At 39.3% G+C, this 16,758-nt stretch overlaps 1 protein-coding gene and 1 long non-coding RNA gene across 2 annotated transcripts; one reads left to right on the top strand and one right to left on the bottom strand.

Annotated features, from left to right (window-relative positions):
• Positions 1 to 1,022: 1,022 nt before the first annotated feature.
• On the bottom strand, positions 1,023 to 12,278 carry LOC122232932. Its single transcript, XR_006210313.1, has 3 exons — positions 12,172 to 12,278; positions 1,903 to 1,963; positions 1,023 to 1,126 (listed from the first exon to the last, which is right to left on the bottom strand). It is a non-coding gene; the product is annotated as an uncharacterized LOC122232932 (long non-coding RNA).
• Positions 12,279 to 15,271: 2,993 nt separating this feature from the next.
• LOC122232931 (60S ribosomal protein L21-like) lies at positions 15,272 to 15,815 on the top strand. Its single transcript, XM_042963353.1, has one exon. It carries the CDS (start codon positions 15,293 to 15,295, stop codon positions 15,773 to 15,775), a length of 483 nt encoding a protein of 160 aa, XP_042819287.1. The 5' UTR covers positions 15,272 to 15,292; the 3' UTR covers positions 15,776 to 15,815.
• Positions 15,816 to 16,758: the final 943 nt, after the last annotated feature.

Raw genomic sequence — 16,758 nt, forward strand, 5'->3', positions numbered from 1 at the left:
CAGAAAAAGGATTTTAAAAAATTCAACATCCTTCCATGACAAGAACTGTCAACAAGACAGAAATAGAAGAAAATTAATTCAATATAATAAAGGCCATATATGAAAAGCCCACAGCTAACCATACTCAGTGGTGAAAAACTAAAAACTTTGTAATCTTTAAGATCAGGAAGAAGGCAAAATGCCCACTCTTGCCACTTTTATTCAACATGATTCTGGAAGTCTCAGCCAGGTAAATTAAAATAAAAAGCACCCAAATCAGGAAGAAGTGAAATTATCTGTTTGTAGAGTCCACAAACTCTTAGAAACAATAAAGTTGAAGGACACAAAATCAACATACAAAAATCAATTATGTTTCCATACACTAACAATGAAATATAGGAAAGGAAAATTAAGAAAAGAATCCCATTTACAACAGCATCAAAAAGAACAAAAAAGTACTTAAGGTTAAATTTAACCAGAGGTGAAAGCTTTATAAACTAGAAAGTATAAAAAATCTAATGAAAGGAATTAAAGACAACACTGATACATGGAAATACATGCTGTTTTCATGGACAACAGGACTTAATATTGTTAAGATGTCCACACTAGCCAGGGCAATTTACAGATTCAATGCAACCTTACCAAAATACGAACATTTTTTTTTTTTTAACAGAAGTAAAACATATGATCCTAAAATTCATATGGAACCACAAAGGACCCCAAAGGGCGAACACAATCTTTAGAAAAATAAAGCACAAGACATCAAAATCCCTGATTTCAAAATATATTACAATGCTACAGCAATTAAAACATATAGTACTGGCTAAAAGACAGACATAGGCCAGTGTAACAGATTAGAGAACCCAGAAAGAAACCCATGCATATACAATAAACAGATCTTTAACAAAGGTGCCAAGAACATACAATTGGAAAGGCATAGTCTCCTTAATAAATGGTGTTGGAAAAACTGTATATTCATGTACAAAAGAACAAAGTTGAACCCTTATTTTACACATACACAAAAATCAACTGTAAATGGACTAAAGACTTGAAAAACATTAAGATCTGAAACTGTAAAACTACTAGAAGAAAACACAAGGAAAGTTTCAGAACATCAGTCTTGGCAGTGAGTTCTTGAATATGAAACCTAAAGCAGAGTAACAAAAGCAAAAATAGACAAATGTGATTACATCAAAATAAAAAGATTCTGCACAGCAAAAGAAACAACATAATGAAAAGGCAAACTGACAAACTGGGAGAAAATATTTGCAAATAGTCATCTGGTAAGGGATTAATATCCAAAATATAGAAGAAACTACCACAACTCTCAATAGCAAAAAGTCAAATACCCCAATTTAGAAACACGCAAAGGATTTTAATAGATATTTCTCCAAAGAAGACATACAAATGGCTAAGGTATATGAAACTGTGGTGCAACATCACTAATCAACAGGAAACTGCAAATCAAAACCACAATAGGATCATTTCGTCCCTGTTAGGATGGCCATTATTTTTTAAAAAGTTCAAAGACAAGTCTTGACTTGAATGTGGACAAACTGGAACACCTGTGCACTGTTGGTGAAAATGTAAGGTGGTTCTGCCAATACAGAAAACAGCATGGAAGCTGCTCAAAAAATTAAAAATGGAACTATCATATGATCCAGCAATCCTACTTGCACGTATTTATCCAAAAGAATTAAAATCAAGACAGCAAAGTGATATTTGCACTTCTATGTTCATTGCAGCATTATTCACAACAGCCTAAATGTTGAAGCAATCTAAACATCCATTGATGAATAAATGAAGAAAAAGTACATATACAATGGAATACCATTCAGCTTAAAAAATAAGCAAATCCTGCTATATGCAAAAATATGACAAAATAAGTCAGTTACAGGACAAATACTTTACAATTCTACTTACATGAAGTACATAAACCAGTCAGGCTTACAGATGAAGGAAGTAGAATGTTCTTTGATTGAGTCTGGAGGTAGGAAGATATATACAGACATATTGTTACTGCTCAACAAGCATAATGTTTTAGTTATGCAAGATGAAAAAGTCCTAAAAATATGTACAAATTGTACTTTTAGTTAAGAATATTGTACTGTATACTTAGAAATATATTCACTGGATAGAGTTTATATCATGTGCCCTTACCACAATTTAAACTAAAGTTAAAGGATCCCAATTCAGTGGCTACAGTTCCCACTGAAATTTCTGACCTACAGAGAAGAATGACCATGATGCTCTCCAAGGATTCTTGGGACGTGCTCACAGATTTCTTTCTTAACAGCTGTAGTGAAAGTTGGGCCCTCTGGTCCCTCCTGGGGTGAGACCATGATAAATCCTGACATCCTCCCTAAACAGTCTCCCTAAATCTATGAATACTTTACAGTATATCGAGAAAGCTCTGGCATTTCAACCTCATTTAGCACAGGCCACATTTTGTTCCATGTTGCAGCCAACCAACCAACCAACCAAATTGTTAGAGCCCTGTCTATCCATTCAATAACTGAGTTTAAAATCTCTTAGTGGGCCTTTACCAATACATTAGGCCTGATACAATGTTATGTTCCTTCTACCATTATCCTACACCATTAACAAAATTTCCAACATACTCCTAACCTTATGTCTGTATATACTGAAATACCCATACAGTTTTTTGGAGTGTAGTATCCCCCTCCTCCGAGTCACATTTTTGACCTCACCCTGTGGCCTGCTGAAACTGAAGTCTAATTCAAGTCTATAAACAAGGACAGTGGTGGGGGTGAATTGTGAAAAAAATCAGCAGTATCTTGTGAGATAACTTCCTTAGAGAAAGACATTACAGTTTATTCATGCAAAGCAGGATTAATCTCAGATGGTGACAGAATGGCTATTTCTACTAGCAGAAAAGAGTCAGTGTAATGTAGGGGCTCAATGCCTCTAGCTTCATCAGAATCTTTCTGTATGTTTTCACTCCAATTTTCAGGGATCCATTCCTCCTCAATAAATGTCCACATTTTAACAGAACACACCATACAAAGTGAGAAACTCACCCTGCACAGTAATTCAGAATGAGACTCTGGGTTTTGTTTTCAGAAATGTCAGCTCTTTGGCTACAGGAGATAAATATTTCTTTTAGGGCAGAGACAGATAATTTCAGGTCACTTATGTGTAGTTCTAACTGGGAATTTAAAGCTTTGACTTCATGGTTTTATTTCCTTCCCTTTCTCCAGCACCAGAGCAACCAATAAATTTCATTTTATTTTCCAGTTTAACAAAAGGTCAATCTGAACTGGTTTCTGGGGTTCTGGAATTGATAACCTAACATGAATGGACTCAACTATTCTGTTTTTAGTCATTTTAAAAAGGCACAAACAGGGCACCTGTGGAGCTCAGTCGGCTGAGTGTCCAACTCGGTTTTGGCTTCAGTTGTGATCCCAGGGTTATGGGATCAAGCCCCATGTTGGGCTCTGCACTGACCATGCAGCCTGCTTGGGATTTTCTCTCCCAGTCTCTCTGCCCCTCCCCTGCTCATGCTATAAATACATAAATGAACAAATGAATGAAAAGGCACTAGCAGTCTGTGGCATGATGTGGAAATATGTATATTCAAAATATCACCACTGGATATTCTTAGTGAAATACTTATAGAAAGCAAAATTCAGGGTGACCAGGTGTTCAATACACTTTTGTCAAAGGTTTGAATCTTAAATGTTGTCTGAAAATTTAAAAAATACAAATTTTAGAAAGCATTCAGAAAACAACAGTATGAAGTTCTAGGCCTTGTATCCCCATGCAAACATCAAGTTACTAAAGGACACAGTAAAAACAGCTTTGTGGGAGCCCTAGAAACGATTCAGAGATGTGCAGCAATCAAGTGAACCAAATGAACACCCATGTATCTCTCAACAGTAAACAAAATGTGGTATATACACAGTGGAATATTATTCATCCTTAAAAGAGGAGGAAATTTTGCCATTTGTGGCAACATGGATGAAACTGGAGGACATTATGATAAACGAAATATGCCAGTCACACAGGAATACTGTGTGATTCCACTTACATAAGATATTTAACTAAAATAGTTAAATTCAGAGAAACAGACCATACAATAGTGGAAATAAAGTTTTTGTTACAATACACGAATAAGCTCTACAGATTTCCTACACAACATGATGTATACAGTTAACAGTATGTATTATGAACTTCAAAAAATTTTAGAGGCTAGATCTCACGTTAAGTGTTCTTAACACCAAACAGACACACAAGTATACTTTAGGAGCTATTGTATAGGGCTATTACTTTGACTCAAGTGATGATACCATGTTTGCAGGTCCAAATGAATCAAACTGTATATGTAAAGCTAATATTTTTTAATGGAAAGGAGTGACATAAGCAAGATGACAAACAAGGAATCTCCAGGCCCTTGTTCTCACAGAAAACATCAAGTAGATAATGACTGAGTAAAACAGCTTTGTGGGAGCTCCAGCGATCAGTCAATGATCTGAAGCAACCAAGTGAACACCCATTCAAGAGAGAGCCACACTCAAGAGGACAGGAAATTTCACATTATTTTTGTTCACTCTTGTCCTAGCTCATTCCAGTGAGATATGGTGCAGTAGGGTGATGCCAACCAATACTGTTTCACCCTTGGCAGAAAAGAGTGCTGCTTGACTGCAATGTTTGACTTGTCAGAGGCTGTCTGAGATGCTAATTTGTGTCTCACATGACTTGGAGCTGAGATAGAAATGACATGATATTTTAGCAGATTAGTGGCTGTGAAAGCAGTGATGGGTGCCATGGCACGTGAAAACTTTATGATAACTTAAGATTTGCACACACCTGGAGGTCAGAGATTAGTGATAGATACAACATCTAGGGCTCAAGAAGCCAGCAGAGATTCTTACGGAAATTAAGACTTTTAGAACCAGCTGTGAATGCAGAATAATTGAGAAGGAAAGAATATACACAGGCTGAGGGAAGACACATCCTCGGAAGGAACCTGAGAAGAACTCAAGTCTTTACACTAGATGATAGTGAAGGTTTTCCTCTGTATATGTATCTATCTAGTCTGTAAAAACTAGGTGAGGTGGCTGGTTTTCAAATATCCAGGTTTTGACAGTGCTCACAAAACATAGAAAGAAAGAAGAAAATGAAGCCCAAATAAACACAATAAATCTCATTCCTAAAGAAATACAGGCTTTGGACTGACTAGAGGAACACTTTAAAACAACTACCTTAAATATGCTCAAGGAACAGGAGAACACAAATAATGAACTAAAGAAAACCAGTAAGATAATATATGAGGAAATGTGAATATCAACAAAAAGACTTTATGAAAAAGAACTAACCAGAAGCCTAGAACTAAAAATTGTAACTAAATTGAAAATTTCATAAAAGGGGTTAAAACACAGATTTGAACAGGCAGAGGAAAGCATCAACAAACTTGAAGACAGTGATGTGAAGTGATCAATTCTCAGAGTAAAAAGGAAAAAAGAATAGAGAAATGTAAACAGAATCTAAGGGAATTATGGTTATCCATCTTACAAACTAATATATGTATTATGTGAGTCCAGAAAGAATAAAAAGAGTGAGAGAAAGAGCCAGAGAGCTTATCTGACAAAAACAAAAACTTCCCTAGTTTTGTAAATACATGGATATAAAAATACAAGTTAAACAAAGCCCAAATAAGATAAAGTCAAAGAGACCCACGTTGAGACACATTATGATCAAACTGATATTTCACCTTAAGAAAGTAGAATAAACTAAACTCAAAACTAGTATATGACAATAATAAACACAGATAAAGAATATGCACAGATACAAAGAACAGAAAAGCAGACAATGAAACCAAGAGTTGCCTTTTTCAAAAAATCAACAGGTATATATCACCAAGATGGTGACATAAGAAGCTCCTGAATCTTCTATAGATGAACTGAATATACAACTACACAAAGGTTAATTCCTTCAAAGAGAAACCCATAAATTAGTTGAGTAACTCCTACATACTAGGTGACAAAGAAAATACCCACATCAAATTGGATAGGAAAGGCTGTGACACACACTCTTACCATAACCCTACCTTGGCCTATTGCTTTTTAATCAGTAGGGAACCCCCAACTCCTATTTCTCCCTGAGGAGACAAGGGTTTAGACCACACGTCTAGTGCCCCAACTTTTGAGAATGCCACCTGAGGGACATAGATCTATCTAAATTACCTAGCACTGAGAGCCGGTGGGTCTTGGATTCACAAGTTCCACTGAAGTATAGCAAACAGGGAAGCAGCTGTTGCCAGGTACATGAACACTCCCCCTAGCTATCCCTTTGGGCTCAGCACACAGAGAGCAGACAAAAATCTCTATCTCCCAAGTTTTCACTGAGAAGACTGCCCTGCATACATTCCTAGTTGCTGCCTGAATATTCAGCTTCTAATCAGCTTGAATTTTAGAGCTTCTCTGGAGCCCAGAAGAGCCAGGGGGCTCTTCTCCTGCCCTCTTTTTCCAGCTTGCTGAAACAATGTAACTAAGTCACCTGCATATCCTTGAAAGCAGCTTGCCTACCCACCTAATAGCCCAAATTTTATAGCTTCCACTTGAGGGGTGAAGGATCAAAGCAACTATCTCTGAAAGCCAATAGGGCATGCACTGATGAGTCTCATGGGACTATAGCAAACAAGCATTTTTTAAATGGGCTTACAAGGATTTCCTGTATCTGTGCACCCAGATTCAGCACAGTGGGCGTAGGTAAAAATGCCCATTTCCCAGTTACTACCTGGAAGAAATAGGAGTGCATATCTGCCTAGATGCTGCCTAAGGTTCTGGCTTCTAATTAGCCTACATGTGGTAGCTGACTGGGATCCTCCTGATACCCTGATAAAGCACAGGGAGGGGACACTTTAAACAGTAAAATCAAGTCTGCAGTTTTTTTCCTGAAAGGAGCTTGTCCACATATCTAGCATCACAACTCTTTCAGCTGCCATTCCAGGGACTGGAGCCCAAATCACCATCTCTATGTAATGATGAAATGTGGTAGTCCCTGGGACAATTGAAAAAAAGGTGGAGGTTGTATTTGGGTGCAAAAGTATTCACAGCAATGCATAATTTCCCTTGTTTCAGTACAGAGTATGTAAGCAAAAAACCCATCTCCTGGTTTCTCCCCAACAGAGGCTAGATCGTATATTCAATGTCCTGACTTTCCCATTTGCTGCTTGATGACTGGCCTTCGAACTAGCCTAAGGGAGCTGGAAGGGGTAGGCAACTAATAGTTTATTGGGAACCTGACAGGCAAGTGGCCATTTCCCATGCCTTTGGGAAACTGATGGCTCTTGGCATACCCTCAACCACAGGGAGCCACCAAGAACAAAGACAGGAACTGGAACAATCACAAAGGTTTAAGAGACCAGAGGAGCTCAGGCCAGGATGACTGATGAGCTTCTCCTGCACAAGGCCAATCACTCAACTGTGAGACAAAACACACACCGACAGTCAAGTGAAGAAATGGAAATATGTTCCAAAGGAATGAGATAAATCTCTAGAAACTGACTTAATGAAATGGGAGATAAGTGACTTACCCAACAGAGAGTTCAAGACAATGACGATAAACGGACTTCATGCTGTATTACAAAGCTGTAATCACCAAGGCAGTATGGTACTGGCACAAGAACAGACACTCAGATCAATGGAACAGAAGACAGAACCCAGAAATGGACCCACAAACATATGGCCAACCAATCTTTGACAAAGCAGGAAAGAATATCCATGGAATAAAGACAGTCCCTTCAGCAAGTGGTGCTGAGAAAACTGGACAGTGACATGCAGAAAAATGAACCTGGACGTCTTTCTTACACCATACACACACACACAAAAAAAACAAAATAAATGACGACCTAAAGGTAAGACAGGAAGCCATCAAAACCCTTGAGGAGAAAGCAGTCAAAAATCTCTTTGACCTTGGCCGCAGCAACTTCTTACTCAATACGTCTCTGGAGGCGAGGGAAACAAAAGCAAAAATGAACTACTGGGACCTCATCAAAATAAAAAGCTTCTGCACAGCAAAGGAAACGATCAGCAAAACTAAAAGGCAACCAACGGAATGGGAGAAGATATTTGCAAACGACATATCAGATAAAGGGTTAGTATCCAAAATCTATAAAGAACTTATCAAACTCAACACCCAAAAAACAAATAATCCAGTGAAGAAATGGGCAGAAGACATGAACACACACTTCTCCAAAGAAGACATCCAGATGGCCAACCGATACATGAAAAAATGCTCAGCATCACTCATCATCAGGGAAACACAAATCAAAACCACAATGAGATACCCCCTCACACCTGTCAGAATGGCTAACATTAACAACTCAGGCAACAACAGATGTTGGCAAGGGTGCAAAGAAAGAGGATCTCTTCTGCACTGCTGGTGGGAATGCAAACTGTTATACCCACTCTGGAAAATAGTTATGGAGGTGTCTCAAAAAATTAAAAATAGAACTACCCTACGGCCCAGCAATTGCACTACTTGGTATTTATCCAACAGGTACAGGTATGCTGTTTTGAAGGGGCACCTGCACCCCCATGTTTATAGCAGCACTATCAACAAGAGCCAAAGTATGGAAAGAGCCCAATGTCCAACAATGGATGAATGGATAAAGAAGATCTGGTGTGTATATATATATATATATATATATACATACTGGTATATATATATATATATACACATATGTATATATATATAATGGAGTATCATTCAGCAATCAAAAAGAATGAAATCTTGCCATTCGCAACTATGTGGACAGAGCCAGACGGTATTGTGCTAAGCGAAATTACTCAGAGAAAGACAAATATCATATGACTTCACTCATATGAGGACTTTAAGATACAAAACAGATGAACATAAGGGAAGGGCAGCAAAAATAATATAAAAACAGGGAGGGGGACAAAAACATAAGAGACTCTTAAATATGGAGAACAGTTACTGGAGGGGGTGTGGGAGGGGATGGGATAAATGCATTAGGGGCATTAAGGAATCTACTCCTGAAATCATTGTTGCACTATATGCTAACTGACACGGATGTAAATTAAAAAAATAAATTTCTTCCGACCTCTTTGTCATCATCTTTTTAAAAAATTTTTATTTATTTTTTTAATGTTTATTTATCTTAGAGAGAGAGAGAGAGAGAGAGACAGAGTGTGAGTGAGGGAGGGGTAGAGAGAGAGGGAGACACAGAATCTGAAGTAGGCTCTAAGCTCTGTGCTGTCAGCACAGAGCCCAACGCGGGGCTCGAACTCATGAACTGTGATATCATGACCTGAGCCAAAGTCAGACGCTTAACAGACTGAGCCACCCAGGCACCCCCATCATCCTTTCTTGATAAAAAGCCTCAAGAATGTAGGGACAGAAGGAACATATCTTAAGATCATAAAAGCCACATATGAAAGGCCCACAGCTAATATCCTCAATGCAGAAAAACTGAGAGCCTTCCCTCTAAAATCAGGAACACAACAGGGATGGCCACTCCCACCACTGTTGTCAGCATCATACTGAAAGTCCTAGTCTCAGCAATCAAACAAAAATAAATAAAAGTCATCCAAACTGGCAAGGAGTAAGTCAAACTCTCGCTCTTCTCAGATGACGTGACACTATGGAAAACCCAAAAGATTCCACCAAAAAACTGGTAGAAATGATATGTGAATTCAGCAAAGTCACAAAATATAAAATCAACACACAGAAAGCAGTTGCATTTCTATACATCAACAATGAAGCAACAGAAAGAGAAATTGAGGAATCAATCCCATCTACAATTGCACCAAAACCCGTAAGATACCTAGGAGTAAACCTAATCAAAGAGGTAAAAGGTCTGTATACTGAAAACTATAGAAAGCTTATGAAAGAAACTGAAGACACAAAGAAATGGAAAAACATTCCATACTCATGGAATGGAAGAACAAATACTGTTAAAATGTTGATACTATCCAAAGCAATCTACACATTCGGCACAACCCCTATCAAAATACCACCAGCATTCTTCACAGAGCTAGAACAGTCCTAAAACTTGTATGGGACCAGAAAAGACCCCAAATAGCCAAAGTTATGTTGAAAATGAAAACCAAAGCTGGAGGCACCACAATTCCAGACTTCTAGCTGTATTACAAATCTATAATCATCAAGACAGTATGGTATGGACACAAAACCCCCCAGATCAATGGAACAGAAAACCCAGAAATGGACCCACAGACATATGGGCAACTAATCCTCAACAAAGCAAGAAAGAAGATCCAATGGGAAAAAGACAGTCTCTTCAATAAATGGTGCTGGGAAAACGGGACAGCAACACGCAGACAACTGAAACTGGAGCACTTTCTTACACTATAAACAGAGATAAATTCAAAATGGATGAAAAACCTAAATTGAGACCGGAAACAATCAAAATCCTATAGGAGAAAATAGACAGCATCCTCTCGATTATGCCCACAGGAAATTCTTACTAGACATGTCTCCAGAGGCAAGGGAAGCAAAAGCAAAAATGAACAATTGGGACCTCATCAAGATAAAAGGCTTCTGCACAGCAAAGGAAACAATCAACAAAACTAAAAGGCAGCTATGGAATGGGAGAAGATATATGCAAATTACATCTCAGATAAAGGGTTCGTTTTCAAAATTTATGAAGAATTTATAAAGAACTCAACACCCAAAAAACAAATAATGCAGTGAAGAAATGGGCAGAAGACACGAACACTTTTCCAAAGAAGACATCCAGATTGCTAACAGACACATGAAAAGATGCTCAACATCACTCATAATTGGGGAAATACAAATCAAAACCACAATGAGATACCACCACACACCTGTCAGATGGCTAAAATGAACAACTCAGGAAACCACCGATATTGGTGAGGACACAGAAAAAGGGGAACACTATTCCCTTTTGGTAAGAATGCAAACCGGTGCAGCCACTCTGGAAAACAGTATGGAGGTTTCTCAAAAAATTAAAAATAGAACTATCCTACAATCCAGAAATTGCAGTATTAAGTATTTACCCAAAGGGTACAAAAATGCTGATTCAAAGGGGCACATGCACCCCCAATGTTTATAACAGCACTATCAACAATAGCCAAATTATGGGAAGAGCCCCAATGTCTATCAACTGATGAATGGATAAGGAAGATGTGGTGTATATGTATGTATACATACATACCTACATACATATACATATACATACACATACATACATATATACACACAATGGAATACTACTTGGCAATCAAAGAGAATGAAGCCTTCCGTTTCCAATAATGTGGATGGAACTAGAGTGCATTATGCTCAGCAAAATAAGTCAGGCAGAGAAAGACAAATATCTATGATTTCACTCCTAGGTGGACTTTAAGAAACACAACAGATGAACATGAGGGAAGGGAAGGAAAAATAAGATAAAAACAGGGCGGGGCGGGGGAGACAAACCATAAGAGACTCTAAGTACAGTGAACAGACTGAGGGTTGTTGAAGGGGAGGTGGAGGATGAGCTAAATGGGTGATGGGTATTAAGGAAGGCACTTGTTTGTGATGATCACTGGGTGTCATACCTAAGTGAGGAATCACTGGATTCTATTCCTGACACCAAGCCTACATTGTATGCCAATACTTGAATTTAAATAAATAAAAGAGAAAAAGAAAAAAAAATAGGAATCTGAAGAGTGCCTGGGGCACACAGTGGGGAGGTTATGTGCTCATTTTACAGCACATCTCAGAGAGGCAGCATTCATGGAACATTCTGGGAACAAAGGAACTGGCCAGAGCCATTTCCCTCCCCTACCCCTTAGCAAAAGCACAGGGCAAACTGTAGGAACCAGTGCAGTATCAGCACTCACAACCTAACTTGTTTACACCAAGTCCCACCCCCACACCCTCTGATAGAACCACTCTTCCCAGTCAACAGCCTCATTCCCAGCTTGGCAGGCCCCTCCTCATGGAGACCTGCCCAAACCCCTGCTCACATGTATCTCCCAATCAGGAGGTTTGCAGAGTCTTGTTCCCATGGCAGTGGCAACAGGTCTCATTCCACAAGCAGACCAGGGAGCACCCAGTTAAAACTCGCCACATTCAAGCCAGGAACCAAACACTGCCCACAGCAGGCAAAGAGAGCTCTGCAAGTAACTGGCCCAAAGAATAAAGCAGCCCGTACTCAATAGCATAGCGCAAACAGCATACCTTAGAGCCACTCCCGGAAGCACCAGGTCCTGGGGAACAGGTGACACTATACTGCAGGGCACTACAGGACCTCTTCTTCAATAGGCCATTACCCTCAAGAACAGGAGACTCAGGGCGCCTGGGTGGCGCAGTCGGTTAAGCCTCCGACTTCAGCCAGGTCACGATCTCGCGGTCTGTGAGTTCGAGCCCCGCGTCAGGCTCTGGGCTGATGGCTCGGAGCCTGGAGTCTGTTTCCAATTCTGTGTCTCCCTCTCTCTCTGCCCCTCCCCCGTTCATGCACTGTCTCTCTCTGTCCCAAAAATAAATAAAAAACGTTGAAAAAAAAAATTAAAAAAAAAAAAGAACAGGGGACTCAGCTGACTTGCCTAACAAACAGAAACAGGCACAGAGACATAAGCAAAATGAGGAGACAGAGGAATTTATCCCAAATGAAGCAACAGGACAAGGTCTCAGCTGAAGACCTAAGCAACACAAATATAAGTAACGTGCCTGATGGGAGTATTTAAAGTAGTGATCATAAGGATACTTACTGGGCTTGAGAAAAGAGTGGAAGACATGAGTGAGACCCTTAACACAGAGATAAGGAGTACCATAGAGATAAATTGTTCAATAAACAAATGAGAAACACACTTAATAGAATGAATGGCAGGCTGGAAGAAGCAGGGGAACATAATGACCTAGAAGACAGAGTAACAAAAAGTAATCAAACTGAACAAAAGGGAGAAAAAAAGAATTATGCAAAACAAGAAGGCACTCAGGGAACTCAGTGACTCCATCAAGCATAGTAATATTCACATTATAGGCATCCTAGAAGAAAGTAAGGGGACAGAAAATGTATTTGAAGAAATAAAGCTGAAAACTTCCCTAATCTGGGAAAGGAAACATATCCAGATGCAGGATGCACAGGGAACCCCCAACAAAATCAACAGAAGCAGATTCGCTCCAAGATATATAATTGTCAAAATACAGTGATAAAAAGAGATATTTTAAAAACAGCAAGACAAAAGTAGACAGTAACAAACAAGAGAACCCTCATAAGGCTATGAGGGGATTTTTCAACAGAAACTTTCCAAGTAAGAAGGGAGTTGCATGATATACTCAACGTGTGAATGGGAAAAAATTGTAGCCAAGAATACTCTATCTAGTAAGGCTATCATTCAGAACAGAAGGAAAGATAGAGTTTCCCAGCCAAACAAAAACTAAAGGAGTTCATGACCACTAAACCAGCCCTTCAAGAAATATTAAAGGGAACTCTGAGTAGAAAGCAAACAACAAAAATGACAGTGTGGAGTCAGGAAAACACAAAGGAAGTAAAAATAAGTATTTCTGTAAAAAAATTAGTCAAGACATTAAAAAAAATTTTAATGCTTATTTATTTTTAAGAGAGAGAAAGAGAGAACGAGAGGGACGGGCAGAGAGAGACGGAGTCACAGAATCTGAAGGAGAGAGAGAGAGAAAGAAAGAGAGACAGAACGAGTGGGGTAGGGGCAGAGAGAGGAGTCACAGAATTCGAAGAAGGCTCCAGGCTCCAAACCGCCAGCTCAGAGCCCAATGCAGGGTTCGAACTCATGAGCTGCGAGATCATGACCTGAGCCGAAGTCAGATGCCCAATCGACTAAGCCACCCAAGAGTCCCTAAAAAATCAGTGCATTTTAACAATATTTTTCTTCCAATCCATGAGCACAGAACGTCTTTGCATTTTTTGTGTCATCTTCAATTTATTTCATCAGTGTTTTATAGTTTTCACAGTACAGGTGAAAGTACAGGTCTTTCACCTCTTTGGTAAGATTTACTCCTAGGTATCTTACTAGTTTGGCGACAACTGTAAATGGGACTGTTTTCTTAATTTCTCTTTCTGATGCTTCCTTGTTGGTCGTTGCAAGGAGTACGGCCGGAGTCGCAAAAGATGAGTCTGCAAACAAAGTGCAGTTAAGTGAAGGTCCTCATACTCAAGTCGGAATGAGGCCCTGACTCCACAATGAAGCTTCTTTTCATTAGGATAATCGATAAAGACTATGTGCATAAAGTCAGCTAAGCAAGTGTGTTAATCAATCTAATGGTTTAGTTTTTCAAGGTTGAATTTCGAGTTAGTTGGTTTCTATAACACGAGGAAGTGTCAGGTGTGAAGGAGGCTCTGGCCCTGACAATGTTAATGGCTTTAGGCGTTCCTTACTAGTCGCAGCCGTGGTCAGCTGTGTAAACATGTCCTAAGGCCTTGCACCTTCTCCAGCCCTTCCCTTCTGAAGTCTTTTCCTTTGATGCTTCTCTCCTGCATCTCCCACAGTTGGTGTATAGCCATGCAACAGATTTTGGCACGTTTATTTTGTATCCTGAAAATTTACTGAATTCATTTATCAGCTGTAGCAGTTTTTCAGTGGAGTCTTTAGGATTTTCTGTATGCAGCATCATGTCATCTGCAAATACTGTGAAAATGTCCATACTACTCAAAGCAATCTATACGTTTAATGCAGTCCCTATCAAAATACTAATAGCATTTTTTACGGGACTAGAACAAACAGCCCTAAAATTTGTATCGAACCACCAAAGACCCTGAACAGTCAAATCAATCTTGAAAAATAAAAGCAAAGCTGGAGGGCATTGCCAATCTGGACTTTAAGTTCTATCAAAAAGCTACAGTAATCAAAACAGTATGGTACTGGCATAAAAAGAGACACATAAACCCAGAAATAAACCCACAACTATACGGTCGATTAATCTTTGACAAAGCAAGAAGGAACATCCAATAGGAAAACACAGTCTCTTCAACAAACAGTGTTGGGAAAACTGGGCTCAACGTGCAAAAGAACGTAACTGGACCATCTTCTTACACCATACATAAAAATGATTTCAAAATGGATTAAAGACCTAAATGTGAGACCTGAAACCTTAAAAATCCTAGAAGAGAATACAGGCAGTATTTTCTTTGACACAGGCCATAGCAGCTTCTTTCTAGATATACCTCTTGAGGAAAGGGAAATAAAAGCAAAAGTAAACTACTGGAACCATATCAAAATGAAAATCTTCAGCACAGTGAAGGAAAAAAACCAACAAAACTAAAAGACAACCTTTAGAAGATATTTGCCTTTCGGCCAGAACCGCCATCTTCCAGTAATTCGCCAAAATGACCAACACAAAGGGAAAGAGGAGAGGTACTCCATATATGTTCTCTAGGCCTTTTAGAAAACATGGAGGTGTTCCTTTGGCAACATACATGCGAATCTACAAGAGAGGTGATATTGTGGACATCAAGGGAATGGGCACTGTTCAAAAAGGAATGCCCCACAAATGTTACCACGGCAAAACTGGAAGAGTCTACAATGTTACCCAGCACGCTGTTGGCACTGTTGTAAACAAACAAGTTAAGGGCAAGATTCTTGCTAAGAGAATTAATGTACGTATCGAGCACATTAAGCACTCAAAGAGCCGAGACAGCTTCCTGAAGTGTGTGAAGGAAAATGATCAGAAAAAGAAGGAAGCCCAGGAGAAAGGTACTTGGGTTCAACTGAAGCGCCAGCCTGCCCCACCCACAGAAGCACACTTTGTGAGAGCCAATGGAAAGGAGCCTGAGCTGTTGGAACCCATTCCCTATGAATTCATGGCGTGATAAATGTAAAAAAAAAAAAAAGACGTCAAGACTGTAAAAATGTTTCTTTTAATTGAGTAGCAGCATGGTATTGTCTTCCCCAAAGAAGTATTTAAAGCAAACTTTACATCCGAATTCACTGGGGGATGGCTTTATTCAAATTTTGTGGGTTTTGAGGCACCTGGATGACTCAGTTAAGCATCCGACTTTGGGTCAGGTCATGATCTTGCAGTCCATGAGTTTGAGCCCCGCGTCAGGCTCTGTGCTGACAGCTCAGAGCCCGGATCCTGCTTTGGATTCTGTGTCTCCCTCTCTTTCTGCCCTCCCCTGCTTGTGCTGTCTCAAAAATAAACGTTAAAATATGGAAAAAAAAAAGATATTTGCAAATGACATATCCAATACAGGATTAGCATCCAACACATATAAAGAATTTATAAAACTCAACACCCAAAAAGCAAATAACCCACGATACCACCTCACACCTGTCAGAACGGCTAAAATTAACTCAGGAAACAAGAGATGTTGGTGAGGATGCAGAAAGAGGAGAACACTTTTGCACTGTTGATGGGAAAGCAAACTGCAAAACAGTATGGAGGCTCCTCAAAAAATTAAAAACAGAACTACCCTACAACCCAGCAATTGCACTACTAAGTATTTATCCAAAGGATACAAAAATGCTGATTCAAAGGGGCACACGCACCCCAATGTTTATAACTGCATTAGCAACAACAGGCAAATTATGGAAAGAGCCCAAATGTCCACTGACTGCTGGATATGGAACATGCGCATATACACATACACACAATGGAGTATTAGTCAGCGATGAAAAAGAATGAAATCTTGACACCTGCAACAACGCTGATGGAACTAGAGTGTATTTGGTAAGTAAATGTCAGGCAGAGAAAGACAATTATCATATGATTTCACTCCTATGTGGAATTTCAGAAACATAACAGATCAACATAGGGGAAGGGAAGGAACAATAGAGGGAGGCAAATCATAGC

This window comes from Panthera tigris, chromosome D4 (assembly GCF_018350195.1).
Source record: "Panthera tigris isolate Pti1 chromosome D4, P.tigris_Pti1_mat1.1, whole genome shotgun sequence".
NCBI lineage: Eukaryota > Metazoa > Chordata > Mammalia > Carnivora > Felidae > Panthera > Panthera tigris.

Excerpts from the sequence above, each read along its gene's own strand:
- LOC122232931 (XM_042963353.1), top strand. The coding sequence starts at position 15,293 with ATGACCAACACAAAGGGAAAGAGGAGAGGTACTCCATATATGTTCTCT.